The 11,505-nt window shown below is 36.9% G+C and overlaps 1 protein-coding gene across 1 annotated transcript in view; it reads right to left on the minus strand.

The window, feature by feature from the left end:
* SLC15A5 (solute carrier family 15 member 5) overlaps nucleotides 1–2,687 on the minus strand; it is a 69,705-nt gene extending 67,018 nt beyond the window's left edge. Inside the window, 1 exon segment of the mRNA XM_033118558.1 lies at nucleotides 2,327–2,687. Coding sequence (XP_032974449.1) covers nucleotides 2,327–2,687 — 361 coding nt within the window.
* Nucleotides 2,688–11,505: the final 8,818 nt, after the last annotated feature.

The raw sequence follows: 11,505 nt of genomic DNA on the forward strand, positions 1-11,505 counted from the left end.
GTGCAGTGCATAATCAGCACACTCGGACTTGATAGCCCTGTCTAAAGCACCAGGATGTGCCATATCCCCTATTAGGTGGTGGGAGTCTGCTGGCTCTTCTCTCCAGGAGCCAATGAGTCCAAGAGAGGGCAGACAGGCAGGTGGACAGTTATATTTTGATGTAAATACACTCATAGAGGTATGATCAGTGTGTTGTTGAGCACAGAGAAGTGAGCAGTAAACACTCACTACATGGTTCTTGAAGGAAAAACAGGAGTTTTCAAGTCTTGGGTATGGGGTGGAAGGATAAAGACAGGTTAACAATTTCAGGCACAGAAAAGAGCATATATAAGATTAGAAAAGTAGGGAAATAGGCAAGGAGAAGTTTTCTGTGGTTGAAGTTGTGTATTGAGACAGAAGTCTGGAGAGGTAAATTTGGGACAGATTGTAAAGGTTCTTATGTATGAAATTGGATTCTATTTTTTAAATAAGAGAGCCAGTATATATAGATTTAGTCTTTCAGGAAGTCAGTGTTGTTGGTAGAAAGGTGTATGGACTGGAGTCACACTGATGGCTGAGCCCAGTAAATAGGCCATGTGATGGTTCAGAAGCCTTTTTGAAAAAGCTAAGTTTTAACAATTCAGACAGAAGACACATTTTTTGATAGAACCTCTGATACGTAGTGACTGGTTGGAAATTGATGGCAGATGTGAGGGGAAGACACAAGGAAATAACATTTAGCTAAAAAAAAAAACATAAAAAAAGAATGGACATGGAGTTTGACTTAGGTGTTTTGCTTGCCAAATTACAAAATTTGAACTTCAGTCTTAGTCTGATGATTTACACAGGATTTTAGACTAATAGATATTACCATGTTAAGAAGTTACCAAGTGCTACTGATATGGCTTGTTACCAAGTTAAAAAGAGTAAATCACTCAGGCCCTTTCTGAAATGTCTCCTTATCAGAAAACATCCCCTGACACAGAACAGCAACCATGTCACTCTCTAGTCCGTCCTGTCCCCCTACCCAGCATATTCTTCATCATGACGCTCATTAACACCTGACATATCTATTTACTTATTTTCTCTCAACACCAGAAAGTCTACTTTGGACTTTCTTCTCTGTTGCATTCCCAGATCCTAGAACAATGCCTGGGACAGAGTAGTCAATGAGATAAATACTTGTTGAATGTTCAATGAATATTTGCCATACAACGACTTGATTTTTATTTCAAAGAATTGAAGCAGTGAAGAAGCTTATAAGTTTGTATTACACTCTAATCGATTCAGCGAATGGTGATTGACCATCTGCCTGATGTTGGATACCTGATACCCATCCCTTCCTCATGTATTTCCCTGTCTATCCCCCCAGACCTACATTTTCCTTGTACTTCTCCATATTGAGGAACAGCACACTACTTTCCTGAGTTCCTCAGCTTAGAAGCTTGGAGCTGATTTTTGTTCCTCCATCATATTTGTGTCCTTATTTAGTTGCCTAATTTTTATGGTTTTTCATATGTTCTCTCCTGGATTGACACTTCTCCGTTGCCAAGACCATCATCCTGAGATTTTCTGCTCTGTATTTAACCTCTCACTGTGATTGCCCATCCTGTTTATTGAAGAAAAGCATTTCCCAAATATTTTCATATCTTCAGTGACCAGAAGAACTTTGTTGTCCAGAAGAACAACTTGAACTTTTTGGCCTAAAATACTAGACTGTTAATCGACTTGCTTACTTTATCAATCTTGGTATTTCCCCAACATTTCTTATAATCTTTTCATTCCCAAACTTTTCTAGATATATTAATTATTCTCTATGTAAAGGAGCACAGTGTAGTGTTTGAATTCACTGATTTTTTTTAGCATATAGTCATAGGTCACAATATAGAAAGTGTGTCTTCATAAGCAATTTTAATTATGACATTAAAAGATCACTATTTGATGAAAACATTCCTCAATTATTCTACTTGAACTTCAAAAACATTTTTAGCACATTTCATCTTAGTTGTGAAGCAAATGAATTTCATGTTTCACATAGCATTTGTCATGAATTTGGTCTTGGGGTAGGAAGGGGGAAAGAAGGACATTCTGAGGAGTACAGAAGACAGAAATGTAAAGTATTCTAAAATATAATCAGTGCAAAAATCTAGATTTCAAAGCATGCCCTAACACACACACACACATTTACTAGCATCCCTCAAATAATACAGAAGATGAAATAATTTGAAAAAAACATCCTTACTTCATTTATTGCATTTTACGCTAAGAATGAGGTAGAAGTAATAATAAACTAAAAATTCTAACAAAAAATCTTTGCAAAACAATCCAGTCAGAGGAGGACACTCACCTAGTAAATGTAGAAATAAGCAAATGTATACCAGTTTGTTTCTTCCTAGACAGACATCAGCAAACCATCCCACAAACACAGGGGTACGTATTGAAGTTCCGATAAAACACAAGTTCAGAATGGCTGCCTGGTAATTGCAGTAGCCAAGCCTGACAGTGGAAAAGGGGATCATATTGCAGATGACTTCAAAGAAAGTGAACTTCTCACACAACTCCACCAAAAGCAAACAGATTCCAACCCGAATTTTTTTTCACAGAGTACGATGAATTGAAGTAACAGTATGTCTTACAGTTTTCTCCTTCTTGATGCTGTGATGTAAGGGTACTTCCTCCTCAGTTATTTTAAAGTCTGTAACAGACATCACTACCCTCTTTGAATACGACTTATGTTAGTGGTTTGAACTTGGTGATTCTTTTTTTACCCCCCACCCTTCTAATGAAAAAATAAATAAGATCTTTGCTTTGAATTTCACAACTCCGTGCTAAAGTTTCATAAGGTTTTTGGCACATTAATGTTGTTCATTTTGACGATAGAGTAGCACAGGAGAGGAGACATGAGTATTTAAATGTTCATGGTAGCCCAGAGTAGCCAAATGTGATTTGTCTAATTATTTAGAGGCTAAATTAGGCTCTTCCTCCAAAATTATATTGAATTACATGAACCCACTTGCGTGCGTGTCGAAACTCATCTGCCTCACACTGATAAAGGTTTAAATACTGAGGCACAAGAAGCAGCTTTACAGGAGAATTTGAGCACTAGATCAAGAAATAATTTGAGTCTAATATTTTCTGATACTTTAATTAAACAAGCCAGAACAGTATCGAGAGATAAAGCGTGAAAGGAAATCTGTTTTCAAGGGGCAGGATACCTTATCATTATTACATTTCTTGTTATTTTTGGTTGGAATTCTGATAAGAAAGCTAATTAAGTAACAAAAGTGCTAGTACATTTAGGTAAGAAGCAGAGTTTGCAAGAAAGTAATTTAAGTGCACTAATGAAAGGCAAACATATTAAACAAAAACCCTCTTCCTTTAAGTTGACCCCATGCTTGTAGAGCAGCCTCTCGGAGGAAATCAGAATCAAAAGGCGCCATTTGACTCTGTATTGCTCGTCAGCAGCAGGGGTATAGCTACCATCCTACACATGCTTTGGGGAATATTGGATCTGGTCTCACCCTGACCCTTCAGCTGGGTGAATGGATGTTAGCATTCTATTTTGGAAAGCAGGAGGGCACCAATTAAGCTAAAAAAGCAGCAGTAAAAGAGAACACTTTAACATTTAGGGGTTTAGCTGCAAGGACATACAAAGACAAGGGAATGGAACTATTGGGTCAAAGTCATAATTCAACACATAGAGAGTGAGGATAGGAACACTGTTTTCATGTTGGAGTCAGAAGCAAAAGACTGATAAGGGCTTTTGACTCTGATTCTTATCTTTTGACCTGAAAGATTGGGAGCAAAACACTTTGTTTTGACCCCTGCTAATAGTCTCATTGTCCTGGTAGCTATTTTCATCTGCTCAGCATCACTTCCCTCCTCTTTGGTAACAATGCCCTATTTTTCCTTTGTGTGGAGTGATAATGCAATTTATTATCCAAACTTGGACACTTTTGTGAGTGAAAGTGATGCTATTTATAGTTATTCCTAAAAAACAATTATAAATTGGGACTGTCTAGGGCAAACCCCAACATGTGGTCATCCTGCCTTTGGGGAAAGAATCCCATCTATTACATGAGGCCCTGGTGGGGCTGTTAATCAGGGTATCTCTTGTCTTCTGATCACGGAGATCAGCACATGGTCAAAGACAGTCCTTTTAGTTTTTCTGCCCAGGAATTGTAATCATGAGTGCAAGACTCAAGAATGGACATAGTGGAAGCTGAGTCATTCAGCTGGCAGTACCCAAAAAGGGATTGACTCTGAGACTGATGGAAAACTCAGTGACTCCTTAGTTGTTATCCTCCATGAGACAGGATTCGTTTTTCCTTTTGTAAAGGACTCAATTTCCAGTCAACTTTGATTTGATTAAGTTAACCTCATTTGGTTTCTGTGGCTTACAGAAATCCTAAGTGTTTGACCCAGATGCAAAGGGCAGTCTTTCTCCAGCGCCTAACAAAGAACTCCTGGAGTGTTATTTCACAATAAAGGGAGTGTGAACCCTCCTAGGGCCTGATGATGGTTATGTTTGAACTCTTTGGCTCATTTGTGAATTCTTCTGCTCTTTTGTCCAAGAACAGGCCACATAGGAAGGAACCTGTGGTTTGGGAGTAGCTGAGTTAGGGAGAATAACAGTATTTGCTAAGTAGAGTTGAAACAATAGGGTAGACACCTTTTTCTTACTGGTGTTTCTCAATACCAAGCTCAGAGTGAACTTGAAGGACAAATACCAGCTCCACTTGAGGATAACACTGGCAAGGAACATTGAATATCATCCTCTTTATCAACAAGTTTGAGCTTGAGTGGGAACTTACACATACTTTAGTTTTGTACAACTCTCCTCACCCCTAGACTTATTCTCTGTCCCTCTCCCTTCCTGCTCTACACCCCTCAATAATGTAGAATAATGCTCCTCCATTATAGAAGCGATGTATGTACATTAGAAACTATTTAGAATATCTAAAAATAGACATAAAAGAGAAAAATACATAGTGAAATTTTGGGGAGCATTTCTTTTGCTAGTTTTCCGTCCATTACTTTTTTATTAGTAGGTTTTAAATATTTAAATTGTATAGTTGTATAATACATTTTCTACCCCTTTGGTAGTTAATGTTATAAGCACATTAACATGCCATTATGAACTCTTTCTAAACATAAATTTTTATGGTTACATTAATAGACACTTAACTATTCACTTAATTATTCCTCCACTTTTGGTTACATTTGTGTCAGATCATTTATAAACAGTCTTTCTTTAGCTTTTGACCATGAACCCACATTTAGAAGAAAAAAACACCTTTATTAACAATGCAAGAATGAATATTTGTGCATAAAGCTTCTCCCATGCTCACACTATATTCTTAGGCTAGTTTTTCAGAAACGTATCACTGGGTTAAAGTGTGGGAAAGATTTCAGGTGTCTTAATATATAATGTCAAATTAGAATACAAACTTCACACAGTTTTATTTTTTAATTGGAAAGCCCATGTTGTTTTTGGAACACAGAGGCTGTATTTAACAGAGAGCATGCTCTCCAAAATACAGAACATTTTATTCTTGAATCACCTAAACAAGTTGTTTTTACTGGTTCAAGGAGCAGATTTAGAAGGCCAAGATCAAGGAGCTTCATGGATGTGGGGAAAAATGAGTGATGAAGCTGAATAGAAAAAATAAACCAGATCACAAATGGCTTCATAAGGCAGAATTTTGATTGGTTCTTGAAGTTATTCCTCTTTTATATGCTGGACCTGTCCACATAGAATGACTTTCTACAATAGAGCAGGGTATAAAGGACTAAAATATTTCATAACAAGTTATTTTTTTATAGTCAAGATCAGAAGTATGAGCACTAGTTAAGAGCTTTTGACAAGACTCAATAATCCTTAGCCACTTATTTTACTGCCACCATCACCTAGAGTACTAGTATAATAATCTATGCAAAAATTTGTGGAATATAGAAGTACCAGGATTTGGTAGAAAATTGGACACAGAATTTTTAGGACTAATTGGATGTGTGGCATGAGGAAGTGAGGGAGGGCCTCAAGGATGACGTGCACGTTTCTAGCATAGACATGTCAGTGGATAGTTGTGCTATTCAGTACAAAGGAACAGATGTGGGATAAAGGAAGATTACTATTTGACATACTGAGTTTGAGACACCTATGGCATATCCAGCAGGTGATGAAAGAGGGGAATCAAATTCCCTTTTGTGTGTATGGGGGAAGAGTTACTTCTTTCTTTGAGTGGAGGTGAAGCATAACCTCCAATGACACTGTGTGTAACAATGGGAAGCATTTTCAAGGCAAAGGCAGCTTAGAACATTACCATTTAATCACCTCTGCTGAATACCATTCGGATTTCCTGAGAATTTATGGGGCTCTATGCAAAGCTGTAGGAGACTATAGCGAATGCTAAACATAAACTGTGGAACAATAAACTTTTTTTTTTTTTTTGAGAAAAAGTTAAAGTTTTTATTAAAACAGCAAAATGGATATTTTAGTTATTTTGAAATTCATTACAAAATACTAATCTACTTCAATTTTAGTTTGAACTTTTATTTCTTAGAGTAGATTAAACAGTTTGGCTGTGTTTTTAGCACTGAATTATATTTTCATAAAGGGAAAACGTAAGCGGTTGGAACATGTTCTATGTTAATGTGAAGGTGAAAGTAATTCCTTGTCATTCATTTCAGATTTGGGGTTTGCCTGCACAAGTTTTAGGGAAGATGCGTAGGTGGAAATGATTAACCTGTATAGCACTAGCCTTAAAAACTTAAAATATCAATGAATGTTGAGGCCCCCACTTTTAAACCAATTATTTCCTTAGAATATGCGCTTGACCGTAAGTTAACAGACATGTTTTGAAGGAACGATGGCTTCTTTAAGGAAGGCATCTTACCATAAAGGGAGAGAGCATTGAAGATGGTGGATACACAGGTAGAACGGGGGCACTTGATTTAAAAAATTCATAATTTTAGACCAACTATCTATTAATTTCAAAATGATACAATTTTAGATCTGAAAGAAGGCATTTTGGCTGTACTCCTTGGTTTACAGTGTTTTGCAACTGAAGGTCTGAGAGTTGAAAAGACTGGTCTAAGCTGACTTAACTAGTTAATAGCTTGTGCTGCAATAATATTTATGCCCCTTTGCTGCCAGCCCAATTTTATTTCTATAACATTGTAGTTGGGTAAAAATCTATCTTAGAACTTTTAAGTTTGAGTGTCTTGAAAATTAGAAGTTCACCTGGACCAACAGAGCTTATTATGCTTAGTCAAATCCATAATATTGTAAAAATGCTTTTAGACCTAGTTCTTCTATTATCTACACAAATCTGTACAATGAACTTAATAAATATTTAGGACCTCAGGTTTCTTATACAGTAACTAAGGGCTTTGCATTAGATGACATTTAAGGCCCTTTCTAGTTCTCTGCTTCTAATTTCCCTTGCTAAAGACCCTGGAAATTTACAAGAATTATATCCTTTTCACAGTAGTAATAGAATTGTCTTCCTATGAATTCTGCTTTTCATATATGTAAACTATGCAGACAGTGTAAGTAAGATTGAACTATTTTAAAAGATGCAATTACCACGGTTATGGCTAGATTTCTATCTTTGCAGTACTGTCCCTGCGGATCCAATTTGAGAGGTGGGGAAGGTAGAAAGCAGAGGAAGAGATACTGTGTTCTCTCTCTTTGGACCCCAGAGTTAAAAAATTATCCCTGGCCTTTCAAAATTTATATTGGAGGAAAAACACAAAATTTAAAAATACATAGTTATAAATAGCACTTTGGTTTTGATTTCACTGTTTCTTCAAACTCTGCAAATTTTATTCTGGGGACTTCATTCAAACACATGTAATTACCTAAGCTAAGCAGTTTTTCATACTTTCAAGGCTCTTCTTGCATTATTGCACCTGTACGAAGGCTTTATAATTCAGTAGTAATTGAACAGCAATTATTTTTCATGATGCATGTACATTTTTATATCAGATTGTTGGCAGATATTCTTTATGATGATGTCGTTTTCACTAATGAGGAAATTAGAGTGAGTTATCAGAGAGTGAGCTATCTTTTTCTGACTCATTTCCTGCTTCTTGACTTGGATTTTAGAAAATTTTTTGTATTGTAAAACAGCGTAATAAGATGGGGACAATGTTATCTCTGAATCCATGGAAGGCAGGGGAAGTGTTTATAGGGCTAGTAAGATCCTGTCTCTCTTGTCCATGTGATGGAATTTGATGTTACATTTATGTGTGTGTCTCTATGTACGTTATATATTTAGATGGTAAAATTATAAGCGAACAAAGACCAATCTTTGTAAGTTTTTCACAGTGCTCTGCCCAATATAGGTCCTCAAATGACAAATGAGCGTACTCGACAGTTTGGCATAGAACGAGAGAACAGAGGGCTAGCATGGTTTTCCAGTGAATTCAGACACCAAATCAACTCAATCTAGACTATTTGGGACCAATAAAAAGTCAACATTTATTGAGCACTTGTATGACAGGCACTCTGCTTGATACAAGAGATTCAAAGGTGAATAAGGTCTGATCTTTAAGTGTCCTCCATTAAATATATTATGTATTTTAGATATGCCATATATACACCTAAGCTGTAAGATTACTGCATTCGTTCAAGAAGTATTTGTTTGTTGTGTGCTAGAAAACTGTGATAAATAGGGAGGACCCAGAGAAAAAGACACAGATTTTGGATTTCAAGGAATTCATAGTCTGATAGTAGGGACTGAAATAAATATATAATTAGAAAACAGTGACGTTTGTACCCATAGAAGCATACACAGGGCACTATGAGACAACAGTGCACCTTAATGAGATTGTACAGAAAAGACTTTCTGAAGGAAGTACTGCCTGAGTGAAATCTTGATGAGGAGCAAAGGATTATCCAGGCCACGAAGGAAAGAAGGTGCATTCTGGGAAAAGGGAGAAGTAGGCCACAGGCAATGATATGTGAAACCAAATACAGATCTGAGAACTGCAGATATTTTGTTAGTACTAGAACACAGTGTAAAGAGAAGGAGTGGTGAGAGAGATGAGTTAGATGGGGCAAAATTGTGGAGAGTCTTGTGTCATAATAGTTCAGATTTTATTCTGAACTCAGTAGAAAGCCATCCAAAGTTTCCACCTGTGGACTGATGGAGTCAGAACTATATTTTAGAGAGCAATGAGGAGGATTTTTCTAGCAGCAATGGGGAAAATGGACAGGAGGCCATAGAAACTGGCTAGTATAGAAGTAATCTGGGTGATGTGATAAGAATCTGTTTATGGGTGTCTTAATGAGGATACAAAGCAGTACAGATTAGAGGGTCATTAAAGAGGGAAGTTTACAAAAATTTCTGGCTGATTTAAATATCTGTGATCCCTAAGGGCAAATCAGTCTTGACTCCCAGATTTCTGGCTGGAGAAATTTCACAGCACTACTTATTGCCTGAGACCCATGTTAGTAGAGAGTGTTGGTAGTGAGGAACTTGATGAGGGTAACGGAGAGAATGAACAAAGTTTCGATATATTGCTTTTGAGAAGGCTGTGGGACATACAGCAAGAGATGTCCAGAATATTCATATCTGAAGTTGACGAGACAAACCTACACCAGAGCTATAGATTAAGCGTTATTGGTTTACTGATAGATACTATATGAAATCATAAGAGTAGTTGAAGCCATTCAAGGAGGGTGGGGAGAGAAACACAAAGGCAAAACAAGACATCTGGTAGGATTTCAATATTTCAGATAGAGAAAGAGTTGCTTATTTGAGAATGTAGGAAGAAAATGGGAGTGGCGGTAGGGGTGGAATTGCCTGGTAGATTTAGGAAGAACTGAGCGTTCAAATGTCAAGTTAGAGAAGAAATAAAAGGTATCCATGTGATTTAATAAAAAACAAGATATGGATATTTTTGATGAGTGACCAATTTCATTAGCACATTAAGTGCTATACTGAAGATATCTTGATAGTACTCAGAACATGCTACGTGATATCTGTGTGAGAGGGAGGGATTGTTTCCCCTGAGGTGAGGAGGACATTCAGATGATACTTGAGCAGGCCCTAACGAAAGTGGGAATTTGCCTTGTTTTTGAAAATGTGGAAAAATGAATTCTATTTAGATAAATAGTATGAGCAAAACCTTGCAGACTGATAAACATGGAATATTTGAGTTCCTGTGTGGCTGGAAATAACCAACCCCCTCCCCACTCCAAGGCTCCAATTTAACATATTCTCCCACTCCACTGCCCCATAAATCAAATTGAAGTAAAAGCCATTTGGTAAGAGAGTTTCAGAAACAGTTTCCAGAAGTCAGTCTCCAGTTATATAGAGCAAAGTAAACAGAAGGGTGGGAATGGACCTGAGAGAAAGTAATACTGGAAATGGACAGAGGGAGATAAATGCAGTAGACATGTCGTAGGTATTGATGCCTTAATATGCTGATTTGGTTGGAATGGGCCAAGGATATTGGCTCCAGAAGGATATATAAAAGGTTACTTCATCCCCCTTCCCCCAGGTACCCACGCACATTCTCATGAATGATGTTTAACTGGGATGGAGATCACAGAAGAAAAATCAGATTGGGGTCAGATATTTAGCCTCAATTGAGGCATATGACTGAAGTGACTGGGAAACATTCAGATATTGATAGAAATATAGGCCTGGGGAACAAGAATATGAGCCATAATGATGTTGATTGGGAATCATCAATGTATAATCACTAGAGCCAATAGAACAGATGAGGTCCTTCAGGGAAAGTGTGTATAGTAAGAAAAGGAGATCACCAAAAGCACAACTCGGTGGGGGATTCGAGAATTCTGGATTAAATGTTTATAATATCTGTTTTTATCAATCACCCTTTTAGATTCTGAAGTCATTGTCTCCAAGGGGTATCCATGGTAAGTAGGTAAGTGAAGTGGAATATTGAGGTTATTCTAATATTGCTAAGTATTCTAATATTTTCCTTAAAAAAAAAAAACAAAAAAAAACTTCTGCTACTGAGAGAAAGTAAACTTTGGATTATTTAATTCATTATTTGCTAGTATATTTATTCTTTTTAACAAAACACAAACAAACAAAAAATACTGAAGATTTGGGTCGACTCACTTTATCATGTAATTTCCAAACACCTCCTTTTTTTGGCTTGTGTACTTCTAGTCATACCCAGTTAATCTGCTTTAAAAAAAAACCACATCTACTTCGGGCCTTACTTTGGCCACCTCTACCGAGAGAAATCAATGACTATTTCCTGAATCTTTTTTGTGCTGTGCTGACAGTCTCCATTTAACACCCAGAGAGCACAGAGCATTTAGTTGTTGCATTCCCTTACATTTGCAATTCATTTTCTGTGTCAACTCATGTGGTTGATATTATAAAAATCATTTTAAACCTAGTTTAACTTTTCTTTTTTAACGTTTGGCTTATTCATAATTTTATGAGCTATAAATTTTATTGCATTGTGAATTGCCTTTCCCATCTGCAGATAACTTGGAGGAAGTCCTTGGAGAAATTGCTTAGGATGTGGTAAAAA

This window comes from Rhinolophus ferrumequinum, chromosome 10 (assembly GCF_004115265.2).
Source record: "Rhinolophus ferrumequinum isolate MPI-CBG mRhiFer1 chromosome 10, mRhiFer1_v1.p, whole genome shotgun sequence".
Taxonomy (NCBI): domain Eukaryota; kingdom Metazoa; phylum Chordata; class Mammalia; order Chiroptera; family Rhinolophidae; genus Rhinolophus; species Rhinolophus ferrumequinum.